The sequence below is a fragment of the Anolis sagrei genome, chromosome 1, assembly GCF_037176765.1.
Source record: "Anolis sagrei isolate rAnoSag1 chromosome 1, rAnoSag1.mat, whole genome shotgun sequence".
NCBI classification, from domain to species: domain Eukaryota; kingdom Metazoa; phylum Chordata; class Lepidosauria; order Squamata; family Dactyloidae; genus Anolis; species Anolis sagrei.
In genome coordinates, this window is record NC_090021.1 from 337,508,181 (window position 1) to 337,525,988 (window position 17,808).

Below are 17,808 nucleotides of genomic sequence, written 5' to 3' on the forward strand. Positions count from 1 at the left end.
TATCGTGTCAGGAGCAACCAGACAGTTGTATTACATTTTTAACAAAACAAAGAAACAAACAAACAGAGAAAACACAAAGTTTGCAAGCTTGGTAGTTGATTAAATGTCCTTTGACCAGTAGCTGGCCACTTGGAGTTTATTATTATTATTATTATTATTATTATTATACTGCATTACATTATATTATTATTATTATTATAACATTACATATTATTATTATTAGTATAATATTGCATTACATTATAATAGTATGTATATATATGTGTGTATATATATATATAAAATATATATAATATAATATAATATTGTAATATATTATAATATAATTATAATATAATATTATAATATAATTATATTATTATATTATATTATAATATTATTATATTATAATATAATATTATTATATTATAATATAATATTATTATATTATAATATAATTATATTTAAATTGTACTCCATAGAAACATCCACAGCTTCCATCCTAACAGGAAGGAGCCCTTGGATACTTCCATGAAGTACAATTCTCATCTATCTATATAAATAAAAATGTGATGTTCGTTTGTGGGATTAACATAACTCAAAAACCACTGGGCAAATTGACACCAAATTTGGACACAATACACATATCGGGCCAAGGAGTGACCATCACTCATAAAAACACTGAAAAACACAGCGGAAGAGACTTTAAAAGCCAAAAAAATTCATTACAACGTATGCACAAAACCACATATATACACATATACACATACGAGACCATTAAGCTGTATTTTTGGCATTGCAGAGGGATTGGCTGGTGCTTTTTGCTGAAAGAGCACTTTGGTTTTCCCAATGTTCAATGAGAAGCTTTTTCTATGCTTCTTCAAAGGCATTTAGAGTGGCTCATAGGTCGTCTTCTCAATTGCAAAGACTACATTATCGTCAGCATATTGGAGTTCTATAACAGATGCTGTTGTGACCTTGGTTTTGGTTTTCAGTTTGCTGAGGTTAAATAGCTTGCTACCTGTCCCATAGATTATTTCCACTCTGGTGGGAACAAGATGAAATACGAGAGTTGAATGAAAAGTAATGCCTCCACCTTTAAAACTCCTCATCAGATGACAGTACTGGTTTGCGGCAGATACTGGCTTGTTCAGTAGACTCTCCTCTACAGTTCCATTTTGGCAGGAAGCCTTAGCATTGAATGGCTGTGTTGTTAAAGTGCGAAGTATGGAACCCTGTGCAGACGGTTGGTCAATGCGACTTAAGCAACGTGCAGTCATTGAATTCTTGACAGCAGAAGGTGTCACCCCAAAGGAGATTCATCAGAGAGTGCAAGCTGTAAAAAAGCTGTTACAGCGCAGGCACAAAACCACATATATAAACATATACACATATAAGGGTTGAATGAAAAGTAATGCCTCCACCTTCGTAACTCCTCAACAGATGGCAGTACTGGTATGCGGCAGGTACTGGCTTGTTCAGGAGACTCTCCTCTACAGTTCCATTTTGGCGGGAAGCCTTAGCATTGAACGGTTGTGTTGTTAAACTAAGAAGTATGGAACCCTGCGCAGATGGTCGGTCAATGCGACTTAAGCAACGTGCAGTCATTGGATTCTTGACAGCAGAAGGTGTCACCCCAAAGGAGATTCATCATAGAATGCAAGCTGTTTATGGTGATTGTGTTGGTGTGAGTACTGTGAGTCATTGGGTGAGTAATTTAAAAGATGTTGAGGTGGGAACATCTGACTTGTGTGACAAACAAAGAGTTGGACGTCCTGTGACAGCAACCACCGGGTTTCACAAGCAAAAGGTTGACAGATTGATTCAGGACGATCGTCGTATCACTCAGAGAGAAATTTCAAGCATAATCGCCATTTCATAAGAATGTGTGGGTCACATTATTGCTTTTCTTGGCTATTGAAAGATCTGTGCATGATGGGTACCCAGGATGCTGATGCCTGAAATGAAAGCACACATACTAGAAACTTCAGAGACTGGATCTCACCACCGTACGGCATCCTAAATACTGTTCAGATTTAGCACCATCTGACTTCCATCTGTTCCCGATAATGAAAGAAGATCTGTGGGACATCATGATGCTTCTGAAGAAGACGTTGAGAGAACTGTGATAAGCTGGTTGTGGAAACAGAGTGCCGACTTCTTCCATGACGGCTTCAGAAAACTTGTTCACAGAAACTTGAGAACACAGAAATGCTGGACCACTCTCACAACCACCATGTCAGACTACACAGAGAAGCCATTGAAATCCACAAGCATGTGGACAATTTCAACAGAAAACCATGAAAATGAACAATCTGGCTACCAGTATTAAAAAACTCTAAAATTACAAGAGCAAAAAAGCAGAGAGGAAACAATCAGGCACATCTTGAGTTGCCAATTGGCTGAGAAAGGCGGTATACAACTACAGTAAATAAAGAAAAATAAATCTAATCACCTCTCAACAAAAGATTGCCCCAGGTACTGCCAGGCCATCAAATGCTAATCAAGGTAGTCAGTTGAAACATTCACACCTAGCTCCAACAGACAAGAGTTCTTTGCCCCACTCTAGTCATTCCAGAGATATATAAACCCATTTTCATAGTTCCAACAGACCTCACTACCTCTGAGGATGCTTGCCATAGATACAGGCGAAATGTCAGGAGAGAATGCCTCTAGAACATGGCCATATAGCCCGAAAAAACCTACAACAACCCAACTTGTTCATCGTTGGCCGAAATTTATCCAATTGTCTGGTGATTATGTGGAAAACTGAATAGTGGTAGTTAAAGAGCATATTCTAAGGATTATTTCTGCGTTTGATTTATTAAAATATTCCCATTCAAACCCAAGTAACGAAAGTGGAGGCATTACTTTTCATTCAACCCTTGTACGCTTCTAGACTGAGCCTGGCTTATTCCGAATCCAATATCTGCATTATGTTAGGTTAATTTGTGCTGCCTGAATGATCTTGGATGGCTTTCTCCCCATCTTTGCTTTGAAATCAATGCCTGAATCAATAGCTCACAAACGCAAGCTGAGCTTGACATGTTTCTCTGCAGCTTGACACAGAGGACAGAGGCTTCGTTTCTTCCTGTTTGCAATCCATTGCCTTTCCCCCAGGTGTAATAATACCTTGGTTCATAATACCTTTGCCTTTTCTCTCTTTACCATCTAAGTCACGCCTGGGCAAACTTCAGCCCTCCAGGTGTTTTGGACTTCAACTCCCACAATTTCGAACAACTGGTAGGAATTGGAGGGTCTAAGTTTGCCCATCCCTAGTGTAGACTCAATCTATATATAATCTGTTTTCAGTGAGACAGGTTGCATCAGGCACCTTCAGAGGAAGAAGTAGACTCATAGACTCCAGTACTGGGTTTTATAATAACTGTATTAATTACACAAAGGGGAAACATTCACACAGCATGTACCATCCACGTGCATTCATTCATCCATACTCACCACCTCTGCATTCAGCTCATGGACAACAAAGGCTCCCAAAGTGACCCTTTTATAGGATAAAGCTAGCACTTTGAATTGTGCCCAGTAGCAAACTGGCAGCCAGTGGAGCCCGCGCAACAGAGGAGTTGTATGTTCCCTGAGCGCTGCTCCCGTTAGCAACCTGGACCATTGGGAGCTTCCAAACAGTCTTCAAAGGCAGCCCCACGTAGAGTGCGTTGCAGTAGTCTATACGGGATTTAACCAGAGCGTGGACTAACATGGCCAAGTCAGTACGGCAGAGGCTTATTTATTTATTAATATTCCTATATTTCTGTCCCACTCTTCTCGCCCCTGAGGGGGGACTCAGGGCGGCCTCACAAAAGCATCATAGGATGCTGACATCATAAAAATAATCAACTATCAGCAATACATTAAAATATTAAAACAGTAATTCAACAATTGATTAAAAACACGCCTGTTAAAATCAGAATCCAGATTCCAGAGTCCAAGGTCCAGTCTGGGTCAATTCATTGTCTTAAAACTTCTTTTACTTTCTGTTCTTACTGGTCGAACGCTTGGTCCCATATCCAGGTCTTAAGCTTCCTTCTGAAAGACAGGAGGGAGGTGGCCAATCCACAGACAGGGGGCTACTGCAGAGAAGGCCCTGTCCCTCGTCCCCATCAGTCACATTTGCGATGGCGGTGGGATCGAGAGCAGGGACTCTCCAGATGATCTTAAATTTCGTGATGGTTCATAACAGGAGATGTGTTCGGACAGATATTCTGGGCCAGAACCGTTTAGGACTCTGTGGCCTTTGTGGACCCTTCCAACCCTTAGGGTCTTAGTGGTCTGTGGAAGTCTGGGCTGAATCAGTTGAAGGTACTCCAAATCCCATCATCTGTTGTCCATACTCCCCAAACTTATTGTTTTTGTGATTAATCAGTATTCTTTAATTATGTTCAATTTATAACAACAGAAACACAATGTATTGTCGAAAGCTTTCAACATAAATACATCTTGCCTATCAGATATTTACATGATGATTCAGAACAGTAGCAAAATTACAGTTATGAAGTAGCAACGAAAATAGTATTATGGTTGGGGGTCACCACAACATGAGGAACTGCATTTAGGGGTTGTGCCATTAAAAAGGTTTAGAAACACTGCAAAAGACATTTGATAAAAATAAATAAAATATTGTCTGTGTATTTATTATTAACATGAATCAAAAACCACTGGGCGAATAGACACCACATGTGGACAAAATACATATATCAGGCCAACAAGTGACCATCACTCATAAAAACACTGAAAAACACAGCAGAAGAGACTTAAACAGCCAAAAAAATAAAAAATGCATTACAATGCATGCGCAAAACAACATATTTACACATATACACAAATATGTACACACATATATGTCCTGCTTCTTGGCAGGGGGTTGGACTGGATGGCCCATGAGGTCTCTTCCAACTCTTTGATTCTATGATTCTACATATATACATATAGACACATACAAAATACATATACACAGACTGGGCCACAGCAACGCGTGGCAGGGGACAGCTAGTTGTATATATGTATTGTATATATATCTTGTAAGCTGCTCTGAGTCCCTTTCGGGGTGAGAAGGGCGGCATATACCGTATATACTCGAGTATAAACCGACCCGAATATAAGCCGAGGCACCTAATTTTACCACAAAAAAACAGAAAACAGATTGACTCGAGTATAAGCCGAGGGTGGGAATTGCAGCAGCTACTGGTAAATTGTAAAATAAAAATAGATACCAATTAAATTACATTAATTGAGGGATCAGTAGGTTATATATTTTTGAATATTTACAAAAATGGTAATTTAAGATAAGACTGTCCAACTCTGATTAAATGATTATTTACCTTCTTCAATGTAAATAATGTACTACTACTACTACTAATAATAATAATAAAATGATATTATAATTATATATTTTATATTAAATGTAATATTATATTACAGTATAATGTTATAATACAATGTAAAATATGTAATATTAATATTGTGGTATGATAATATATTGTATTTACTTTTTACTTGTATTTACTTTTTACTTTTACCTTCTTTTTACTTGAGAAGGGTGGCATATAAATGTTGTAAGCAAGTAAATAAATGTGCTTACGTATCCTTTCAAAAATAATAAAAAGAGTAACATAATAAATGTAATAATAACAATAACAATAACAATAATAATAATAAAAAGAGTAAAATAATGAATGTAGCAATAACAATTATACAGTAAAGCAATAAATAATAGAGTAATTTATTTATTTATTTATTTCACAGTTTTGTATACCGAGCTTCTCAACCTCGTTGAGGGACTCAGCCCGGTTTCCAGCCATAAAAACATATACATTCATTAAAATATCATATATCACAAATTACAAAACAACTTTAAAAACACTAAATATAAAACTACAGTGGTCAGTCGTCCTAAATAAGATGGATCTATATCCACTTCCATCCAGGGTCCTATGGTGTTGTCTCATTCCTCGAAGGCCTGACTCCACAGCCACGTCTTCACCCGTTTCCTAAATGTTAGGATGGATGGGGCGGTTCTGGCCTCCAGAGGGAGAGAGTTCCAGAGTCGTGGGGCTGCCACCGAGAAGGCCCTGTCCCTCATCCCCACCAGCCGCGCTTGCGAGGCTGGTGGGACTGAGAGCAGGGCCTCTCCAGATGATCTTAGTAATCTTGATGGTTCGTAGGGGAGAATACGTTCGGAGAGGTAAACAGGGCCGGAGTCGTTTAGGGCTTTATAGGTCAACACCAGCACTTTGAATTGTGCTCGGAAGTAAAATGATAAATGTAATAATAATAATAAATAGAATAAAATAATATTTATTTAATAATTTATTTACATCATTTATATTCCGCCCTTCTCACCCTGCAGGGGACTCAGGACAGATTACAGTGTACACATATATGGCAAACATTCAATGCCAATTTTTGACATACAACGTATATAGACATACACAGAGGCTATTTAACTTTTCTGGCCACCAGGGGAGCTGTCGCTTTCATCGTCCATCTGTGACACTGCTGAAGTACTTCCGCATTCCCCGCATGCTTTGCTGGAGTCTTTTTTATGGCCTCATAAATTAGTTAAATTAACCTCCCCACACATAGGTGGTATCTACTTTTTCCGACTTGACAGATGCAACTGTCTTTCGGGTTGCAAAGGTCGACAACAAGCTACACAATGGGTCGGACACTCACTCCGACCTCGGCTGGCTTCGAACTCATGACCTTTTGGTCAAATGCAGCTGACACTCAGCCAGCTGCACCACAATCCCAGTGCACAAATATATACACACATATATATACACACACAGACTGGGCCACAGCAACACGTGGCAGGGGACAGCTAGTTGTATGTATATATATCTTGTAAGCCGCTCTGAGTCCCCTTCGGGGTGAGAAGGGCAGCATATAAATGTCGTAAATAAATAAATAAATAACCCTGTCTTTCGGTGATTCTAGGTATTTGAAATCAGGAATACAGAAGACCTCACCGAGGAATGGCTCCGGGAGAAGCTGGGCTTCTTCCACTGAACCGGACCCGAAGCTTCCCGTCCTGCGCAAACTGGAACCCGACGCGACGACGCCTCCTTTATTTTTTTGAGACCTGCGCAAAGAAGGCACTGTACTTAACAATGGCTTCCTGCAGTGTGTGTATATGCATGTACATAAATATGTATATATTTTGTGCGTGCAACGTTTATACAGACGAGAGGGGAGGGAGCAGCGTCTCCCGCGTATCCAAACTCTGCCCGGTTCTCATCTCCCTATTTTCCTGATAACTGTCCAAAAGGGAACCATTTCTCATTTGCAGGGACAATTCCCCCCTCCCGTCCCTCTCTTTGTACTCACATGACTAATATTTCTATATGGCTTGATCCAGGACTTGTTTACCATTATGGAGAGGGGTTGTCTCTGTAGGCGCCCTTCCTATACATCTCTAGGGACGAAAACCGAGCCTTCAAGTATTGTGTTTGTGTATCTGTTTATCTGGGGGGCTAAAGGGAACGTCCTTGTTCAGGTTTGTCCCCCCCCTTTGAGATACAGATGCATTCTCTTACTCAACTGGATACTGATTATTTACATGCAAAAACAGTACTGTATTTAATGCTTGAGACACAAAGCATCGTTACCTTATGGACTACAATTCCCAGAATCCCCTAGCCATGCTGGTTGAGGGATTTGGGGAGTTTTCTTTTTCAAGGACCTCTTCCAAACACTCTTGGCTTAATGCAAGCGTCAAAGAGTGTGATCTTCCGCAAGCGAAATTTTAGTATCGATAACTTCTCAATCGGTCCATCTTGATTGTTTTGTTGTCTTTCAAAATTCCATTGAAGGTTTTGATTGATTGCGAACCAATACGAATTCCCACCCTGGAGGAGTCAGGACTGTGACTTGCCTTTTATATGTCTCTTGTCTTAAAAGATAGCGCTAGAAAGTAGATTTAAAGCAGCACCAACAACCACAACCACCACCACCGCAACCTTTCAAGGGCTTGGTAACATTCGGGTGGACGCGCATCCCGTTCCAGAAGACTTTGTACTCAAATTTTCCTGTTCTCTTGACTTTTGTACGCAAGCACTTCTCAATCTTTGTGCCTTTCGAAAAGTAATCTCTTGATTGTATGGACATTATATACTGCCAGTTTTTGTAAACAAACCAATGCTAAACCTGATTCAGGATGATTTTGTCTACAAAGGGAAAGAGCCGTATAGCGCAGGCATGGGCAAACTTGGGCCTTCCAAGTGTTTTGGACTTCAATTCCCACCATTCCTAACAGGCTACTGGCTGTTATTAAAAGTTATTTAAGAGCAAACAAACCCTAAAATTTAACTACATAAGGGGCAGCCAAAATTTATTATTATTATTATTATAGGAGCCCCCAGTGGCGCAGTGGGTTCAACCCCTGTGCCGGCAGGACTGAAGACCAACAGGTCGCAGGTTCGAATCTGGGGAGAGGCGGATGAGCTCCCTCTATCAGCTCCAGCTCCTCATGCGGGGATATGAGAGAAGCCTCCCACATCAAATCATCCAGGCGTCCCCTGGGCAACATCAAATCAAATTAAAACATCAAATCATCCAGGCGTCCCCTGGGCAACGTCCTTGCAGACGGCCAATTCTCTCACACCAGAAGCGACTTGCTCCTGACACGACAAAATAATAATAATAATAATTATTATTATTAACTATATTTCTATACCGCCCTTCTCAGCCCGAGGGTAACTCAGGGCTGTTTACAAAACCTGCACAATTCGATGCCACAATAATATAAACAGTTAAAAGCTTAGAATCAAAGTGTTGGAAGAGACCTCATGGGCCATCCAGTCCAACCCCTTGCCAAGAAGAAGGAATATTGCATTCAAATCACCCCCGACAGATGGCCATCCAGCCTCTGTTTAACAGCTTCCAAAGAAGGAGCCTCCACCACACTCCGGGGCAGAGAGTTCCACTGCTGAACGGCTCTCACAGTCAGGAAGTTCTTCCTCATGTTCAGATGGAATCTCCTCTCTTGTAGTTTGAAGCCATTGTTCCATTGCGTCCTAGTCTCCAAGGAAGCAGAAAACAAGCTTGCTCCCTCCTCCCTAGGACTTCCTCTCACATATTTATACATGGCTATCATATCCCCTCTCAGCCTTCTCTTCTTCAGGCTAAACATGTCCAGCTCCTTAAGCCGCTCCTCATAGGGCTTGTTCTCCAGACCCTTGATCATTTGAGTCGCCCTCCTCTGGACACATTCCAGCTTGTCAATATCTCTCTTCAATTGTGGTGCCCAGAACAGTGGTTCTCAACCTGGGGTCCCCAGATATTTTTGGCCTTCCACTCCCAGAAATCCTAACAGCTGGTAAACTGGCTGGGATTTCTGGGAGTTGTAGGCCAAAAACATCTGGGGACCCCAGGTTGAGAACCACTGCTTTAGAACGAATACTTACATTAACCCTTCCATCACCAAGCACCATCAACTGCAGAAGATATGACACTGAGTTTGCGGATACAGAATTTGTGGATACAGATACAGATACATTGCTTCTCCATAGTTTTGCTCATTCAGTTACAGTCTGAGAGAGCCCTCAGTGTGAGAAGGCCTCAGTGGGAGAAAGGCCTCAGTATGAGAAAGACCTCAGTGTGAGGGAGGCCTCCTTAAGCGGCTGAGGGGGGAAATGAAAAGGCAGAAGCTGTTAGGAATTGTGGAAGTTGGAGTCCAAAACATCCGGAGGGCCCAAGTTTGCCCATGCCTGCTATAGTATCTGATCTCTTCTCCTCCTTGTTTACTTCGCTACCAGGGGCATGTATTGCTATGCATAACAGCCTAGGATTATTTGTGCATGGCAAAAGAAATCTGCTCAAATAATATCCCTTCCGTCTTTCCTGGTCCCCATTTATTTCCTCTTTAAAGGTACATGAGGGTCCACAAGATTGCAGGGAAACCTTTGTTCGATATTGCAGAATCTAGCTTCCTAACTTCCTTGTTCTTCTCTAAAGCCTTTCCTTGACTTTGGGAACACTTTTGTCCATCAAGACGTGTCTGCATCTGGACTTTGTGGGCGTTGCTTTCTTTACACCACTTTTATAACTCTTTTGCAGACATGCCTTTAGGTTTTCATAGACTTGTAGGATTGGAAGAGACCTGGTGGGCCATACAGTCCAACCGCATTGAAAATCACATTCAAAGCACCTCCAACAAATGTCCATCCAGCCTCTGCTTCACAGCCTCCAAAGAAGGAGCCTCCACCACACTCTGGGGCAGAGAGTTCCACTGTTGAACAGCTCTCACAGTCAGGAAGTTCTTCCTCATGTTCAGATGGAATCTCCTTGCCTGTAGTTTGAAGCCATTGCTCAATTGCATTCTAGTTTCCAGGGTGGTAGAAAACAAGCTTGCTCCCTCCTCCCTGTGGCTTCCTCTCACATATTTATCCATGTCTCCTCTCAGCCTTCTCTTCTTCAGGCTAAACATGCCTAGCTCTTTAAGCCGCTCCTCATAGGGCTTGTTCTCCATGCTTCAAAGGACATCACTAATGGATGTGCTTCCAAAGTAGACTCAATGAAGGCTATTACTATTTAATGACTTAGGGTGCATCATAGAATCCTAGAATCATAGAATCAAAGAGTTGGAAGAGACCTCATGGGCCATCCAGTCCAACCCCATTCTGCCAAGAAGCAGGAATATTGCATTCAAATCACCCCTGACAGATGGCCATCCAGCCTCTGTTTAAAAGCTTCCAAAGAAGGAGCCTCCACCACACTCCGGGGCAGAGAGTTCCACTGCTGAACGGCTCTCACAGTCAGGAAGTTCTTCCTCATGTTCAGATGGAATCTCCTTTCTTGAAGTTTGAAGCCATTGTTCCATTGCGTCCTAGTCTCCAGGGAAGCAGAAAACAAGCTTGCTCCCTCCTCCTCCCTGTGGCTTCCTCTCACATATTTGTACATGGGTATCAAGTCTCCTCTCAGCATTCTCTTCTGCAGGCTAAACATGCCCAGCTCCTTAAGCCGCTCCTCATAGGGCTTGTTCTCCAGACCCTTGATCATTTTAGTTGCTCTTCTCTGGACACATTCCAGCTTAGAGTCAACATCTCCCTTCAATTGTGGTGCCAGAATTGGACACAGCATTCCAGATGTGGTCTGACCAAGGCAGAATAGAGCATGGGTAGCATGACTTCACTGGATCTAGACACTAGGCTCCTATTGATGCAGGCCATGACACTATAAATTATGAAGCAGGAAGTACCGATAAGAACTTCCTGACTGTGAGAGCCATTCAGCAGTGGAACTCTCTGCCCCGGAGTGTTGTGGAGGCTCCTTCTTTGGAAGCTTTTAAACAGAGGCTGGATGGCTATCTGTCAGGGGTGATCTGAATGCAATATTCCTGCTTCTTGGCAGAACGGGGTTGGACTGGATGGCCCATGAGGTCTCTTCCAACTCTAGGATTCTATGATTGTATGATTCTAATATATTATAATAACATCACTATATAAACATGGCAGGTATCCTGAAAGCAACGGCATATAATTGCATATCTATGGAAAACGCCAACAGCAACTCAGAAATATATTTACCTACATCTAAATCAGTGGTTTCCAACCTTTTTTTTTTTTTACCAGGGACCACTTTGACCAGGGACCACTCTCCAACATTACTGCCAAAAGGGTTTGTTGTTGTTCATTCGTTCAGTCGTCTCCGACTCTTCGTGACCTCCTGGACCAGCCCACGCCAGAGCTCCCTGTCGGCCGTTACCACCCCCAGCTCCTTCAAGGTCAGTCCAGTCACTTCAAGAATGCCATCCATCCATCTTGCCCTTGGTCGGCCCCTCTTCCTTTTGCCTTCCACTTTCCCCAGCATCATTCCCTTCTCCAGGCTTTCCTGTCTCCTCATGATGTGGCCAAAGGACTTCATCTTTGTCTCTATTCTCCTTCCCTCCAGTGAGCATCCGGGCTTTATTTCCTGGAGGATGGACTGGTTGGATCTTCTCGCAGTCCAAGGCACTCTCAGCACTTTCCTCCAACACCACAGCTCAAAAGCATCTCTCTTCCTTCGCTCAGCCTTCCCTAAGGTCCAGCTCTCACATCCGTAGGTGACTACAGGGAAGACCATGGCTTTGACTTGGCAATGGATCTTGGTTGCCAGTGTGATGTCTCTACTCTTCACTATTTTGTTGAGACTAGACATTGCTCTCCTCCCAAGAACGAAGCATCTTCTGATTTCCAGGCCACAGTCTGCATCTGCAGTCATCTTTGTGCCTAGAAATACAAAGTCTATCACCCCAAAGGGGTTACGAATCGGTTTTTGGTCAACTTTACATTTGGTTTGGGTATTTGGGGTGCTGATTCAAAAAATTGCATTGGATAGACCACATCAGCTCTAGTTTCTGATAAGAAACATATGCCATCCAGTAGTCTGCCATGTGATCGCTCACAGAAAACTATATTTAGTAATCTAGAGCTGATGTGGTCTATCCAATGCAATTTGCTGAAGCAGAACTCCAAATAATCCCGGGAAAAGGCCTAAAAATGAAGACACCAAAACAAAAACAATTTTTTTTGGTTGGACTGTTATTATCTGTGGATTTTGTTAACGCTTGGCACTATTAAAGGGTTTTGCAAGACCAATCACTCTCGTTGTAATGTTGTAGTAACAGTGAGGCATTGGACCATATTTTAGTTCTTGCGGACCACTGGTGGTCCACAAACCACAGGTTGGGAATCACTGATCTAAATGCTACACAACTAACAATAAGCAAAACAAATGAGTTAAATCATAGAATCATAGAATCAAAGAGTTGGAAGAGACCTCCTGGGCCATCCAGTCCAACCCCATTCTGCCAAGAAGCAGGAACATTGCATTCAGATCACCCCTGACAGATGGCCATCCAGCCTCTGTTTAAAAGCTTCCAAAGAAGGAGCCTCCACCACACTCCGGGGCAGAGAGTTCCACTGCTGAACGGCTCTCACAGTCAGGAAGTTCTTCCTCATGTTCAGATGGAATCTCCTCTCTTGTAGTTTGAAGCCATTGTTCCATTGCGTCCTAGTCTCCAAGGAAGCAGAAAACAAGCTTGCTCCCTCCTCCCTGTGGCTTCCTCTCACATATTTATACATGGCTATCATATCTCCTCTCAGCCTTCTCTTCTTCGGGCTAAACATGCCTAGCTCCTTAAGCCGCTCCTCATAGGGCTTGTTCTCCAGACCCTTGATCATTTTAGTCTCCCTCCTCTGGACACATTCCAGCTTGTCAATATCTCTCTTGAATTGTGGTGCCCAGAATGGGACACAATATTCCAGATGTGGTGTAACCAAAACAGAATAGAGGGGTAGCATTACTTCCCTAGATCTAGACACTATGCCCCTATTGATGCAGGCCAAAATCCCATTGGCTTTTTTGCCGCAACTTTAGATTCTGTTTGGTTATTTGGGGTGCTGAGTCAGAAAATTGCATTGGATAGACCACATCAGCTCTAGTTTCTGATATGGAACATATGCCATCCAGTAGTCTGCCATATGCTCGCTCACAGAAAACCATATTTAGTACGTCACGTCCAACTTCCAAATATAGTTAGTAAGCAAACTCTATCTGTTCTCTTTATAAAATAAAAAAATATCTTGGTATTCTACTTCAGGTATTACTTTTACGTACAGTTACATTCCACTTATTTTCGTGAAAGATTAAGAGTTAATTCTGGCTTTGGGTTCGATCTCAAATCAAATCTCTAAACTGAGTTCTTCTTTGAACCTTTCTACTTCTTTTCTCTGTTGATTTGTTTATATCTTCCAACATCTTGGACTTCATAATCTGCTCCGTCCATGGTGGTATTTCCATAAAGAACTCTATTCAGTGGTTCTCAACCTTCCTAATGCCGTGACCCCTTAGTACAGGTCCTCATGTTGTGGTGACCCCCAACCATAACATTATTTTCGTTGCTACTTCACAACTGTAATTTTGCTCCTGTTATGAATCGTAATCTAAATATATGATATGCAGGATGTATTTTCAGTCACTGGACCAAATTTGGCACAAATAACCAATACTCACAAATTTGAATACTGGTGAGGTTGGGGGTGATTGATTTGGTCATTTGGGAATGCTGGAGTTGCTGGGATTTATAGTTCACCTAAAATCAAAGAGCCTTCTGAACTCCACCAGTGATGGAACTGAATCAAACTGGGCACGCAGAATTCCCATGACCAAGAGAAAATACTGGGAAGGTCTGGCGGACATTGACCTTGAGTTTTTTGGAGTTGTAGTTCACCTACATCCAGAGAACACTGTGGACTCAAGCAATGATGGATCTGGTTCAAACTTGGCACAAATACTCAATATGCCCAAATGAACACAGGTAGAGTTTGGAGAAAATAGACCTTGCCATTTGGGAGTTGTAATTGTTGGGATTTATAGTTCACCCACAATAAAATAGCATTCCGAACCCCACTGATAGAATTGGACCAAACTTTCCACACAGAACCCCCATGACCAACAGAAAATACTATGTTTTCTGATGGTCTTAAGCGACCCCTCTGACACCCCCTCGCAACCCCCATGGGGGTCCCGACCCCCAGGTTGAGAAACACTGCTATAGCTGGTGACGAATTCATTTAAAGAGCTGAAATTCTTTCCAGCAGTGACAGATAATGTGTTGTCGAAGGCATTCGTGGCCAGAATAACTGGGTTGTTGTAGTTTTTTTGGGCTGTATGGCCATGTTCAAGAAGCATTCTCTCCTGACGTTTGGCCTGCATCTGTGGAAGGCATCCTCAGAGGTCGCCTCACAACCTCTGAGGATGCTTGCCACAGATGCAGGCGAAACGTCAGGAGAGAATGCTTCTAGAACATGGCCATACAGCCTGAGAAACCTACAATAACCCAGTGACAGATAAGCTTACTGGAAGTCTTACTTTACGTCATTCCATATTTAGGTATAATTATTTTGAAACAGTTTGTATTACTATATGATATAGCAACACTGACTATTTAGCTTTTAATATCATACATATTCATTTAAAAATTGGCCTTCTTTTTTCATGTTTTTCTATAACACTATCATTTTGGTTTAGTTTATTTCAAAACCTGCTCAGTCTTCTTTTAAAAACTTTTCTCAAGTTGTCAGTGCTTCCAGTGGATCTTCTTCAAAGAACAGAAAGTCATCTGCAAACATTCTCCATTTAAAACTTAGGCCATTTATTCTCTTATTCTCCTTTAGAGCATTGTTGAACACTTTCAAAATCATTACGAAAGAAAATGGAGACAAAGGGAAAACCTTGATTAGTATCCCTCTGGGTTTCACACAATTTCATCTTTTCTCCCATTAGTTTTATTTTGTGCCCGTTGTTCTCCACAGATTGCTTTTATCTACTTTACAAGACTATGTTCAAAGTTAATCTCATTTATAACTATTAGAAAGTCCCAGTTGACATTATCAAAAGCTTTTTCGACATCCAAAAGTGTCAGAGCTGTTTTCCTCTCGTTGTGCTTCCCAGAATATTTTATATCTACTACACATGTTGTATTATCTCTCAAATATCTCTTAAGTTTAAGATAAACTGTTTGATCTTCCTGTACAACTTACAGTACTAATTTCAATCTTTCCTTCACAATCAATGTAAAAAAAAATCTTATAATTATTTAATAAAGAAATTGTTCTGTGATTCTTAGTAATTGTCCATTTTTTACCAGCTTTTGGGATCATGGGAATATGTGCATTTTCCCCGAGAATTTATTTTCTGTGACTATTAAGGCAGACTTCACCGTGGCAGAAGTAAATACACTGTTCTACAAATTTTCAGTTTTTCTCAGTTGCGGAAACGAAATGTGCCGTTTCTTAATAAATTTAACATGCTGAATTCAAATATAATAATTAAATTTTTTAATTGGCTCTGGTTTTTATGCAACAGCTATTTCAATTTTCTCCACAGGTAATTCATTAATATTATGATAATGCGCCTAACCTTACTGCATGTATATAAACCGTGAATATTTACTAAATTTTAGTCAAATTATATTGCCAATAGTTTATACATGAGAAATATTTATTTAATTAGTCTATTGTTTATGTTTGTGCAGCAAGAAACTATATTAGTAGGCCTAATGCAGTTGAAAAGTATGAAAGTTTATATGTCGCTTTAATCGTGACTTTAGTTTTTATCCTGTTTGCTTCTCTTGACTTTTCTTTTATATTCAAGGAAAGAATTGTCTCTTACAATGCTCCAGCAGGAGTCTGACAGCATTGACGGAGTCCATTTGCCTTGATATATTTTTTCCATAGTGTTTTATTTACACACGTGCAAGGCATAGCTACAGTAAAAAGAACAATGTAAAACGATGTTTAACAATACTGTCTCAGTCTTCAACTGACTGACCCTCACCGTTCAAAAGTATGGCCTTATATAGGGCTTTCTGGCTTTTGCACACAGCACTAATACTGCGTCATCAAACTTTCTAGAATATTCTAGAATCTTCCATAGTGTAAGTCGCAACATGCATTTTTTCAACCATACGTGATCACATGATTGCTTATATCATAAAAACTAGAGCCAATATACATTTTTAAATGTCATTTTCGTTTTCAGCACCCCAAAATAATAAAAGAACAACTATTTTCAGGCCCGCAACTTTTTCTCCGTTGAACAGTGATATTTTTCCAGAAGTTTATAATCTATTGCTAAGAAACCATCAGGTCCTGGGGCCTTCCAAAATTTTGCCTTCTTTATCTTTTACTTCTGCTGCTATAATTAGAGCATTTTAGTCTTTCCTTGTGTTTGTAATTTGCTGTAAAATTCCCTTATTCGCATAGTATTCTATCCACTCTTTTTTAGCATGTGCTTTTTAAAAAGAGATGAATAATAACTATAAACATTATTTTTAACAACAGTGATGTCTACAAATCCATTTTCCCCAGGCTTATTTTAAAGATGACTTTATTCTTTTCCTCAAGCTGTAGTAGACTAACCATTGGGGCTCATTAACAAATTAAAAATGTTTTTGGCCAATTTATCCATTAATTAAGTAGTTTTCCTTGATCACTTCTTACTTTTGTTGTATTTCTGTTCGTCTATGGATTGATTGCTCCTATCTAATGCAAAAGCCCACTTTAATATGGAAGATCTAACAGATTTCCATTAAATCTTCAATTGTAAAAAAAACCCAACATACTTTGTTCTCTGACGGCAGGTAATATCCACTATCATTACTTTCCCTTCTTGAATTTGAATCTTACAGGATTTACTACGTGATTGTTGCTGAATTTACATAAATATTTTCTCCTTTTTCTTTGTATTCATTGATGAATAAAAACAATACCCTAACTTTGAATTTGTTAAACGTTTTTCATCTTTTGTCCTCATGTGAGTCTTTCATGTCTACATGTTTCCTGCTGATGAAATGTTTTATTTCTTTTCCAGACTGCATTTAATCCTTTCACGTTTAAATATGACATCAGGGCCATTTATTATCAGGGTCCAAGTTCCAGTTGTTTCTGTTGTGGCTGAGATGTTTCCTGATGATGAGGATGATGGGATTCGGATTCCTGGCTCTTTTTCCGTGCCTCAGATCTCTGGGCCTGCTTCTAGGTCTTTTTCTGAGGCTCCCACAGACAGTGAAACAGAGTCAACACAGCGGTTCTCAGGAGAAAATAATTTTAACGAAGGAGATAGCGAACAGGTGGGGAAGCTTTTACCTCCTTCCCACGCTGATACTGAAAGTGCAGAAAGCTCTTGTTACATCCCAAATAGATTACTACAAAGCACTCTACGTGGAGTTGCCCTTGAAGACTTCGGAAGCTTCAACTGGTCCAGCGAGCGGCAGCCAGATTACTCATCGGAGCGTCATACAGGGAGCACACCACCTCCCTGTTGTGTCAG

The 17,808-nt window shown here is 40.8% G+C and overlaps 1 protein-coding gene across 1 annotated transcript in view; it reads left to right on the forward strand.

Moving 5' to 3' along the window:
- The window catches only part of GMFB (glia maturation factor beta), a 34,275-nt gene extending 17,015 nt beyond the window's left edge, over window positions 1-17,260 (forward strand). Inside the window, exon 7 of the mRNA XM_067463100.1 lies at window positions 6,934-17,260. Coding sequence (XP_067319201.1) covers window positions 6,934-7,005 — 72 coding nt within the window. The 3' untranslated portion in view covers window positions 7,006-17,260. The remainder of the gene's footprint in view (window positions 1-6,933) is intronic.
- Window positions 17,261-17,808: the final 548 nt, after the last annotated feature.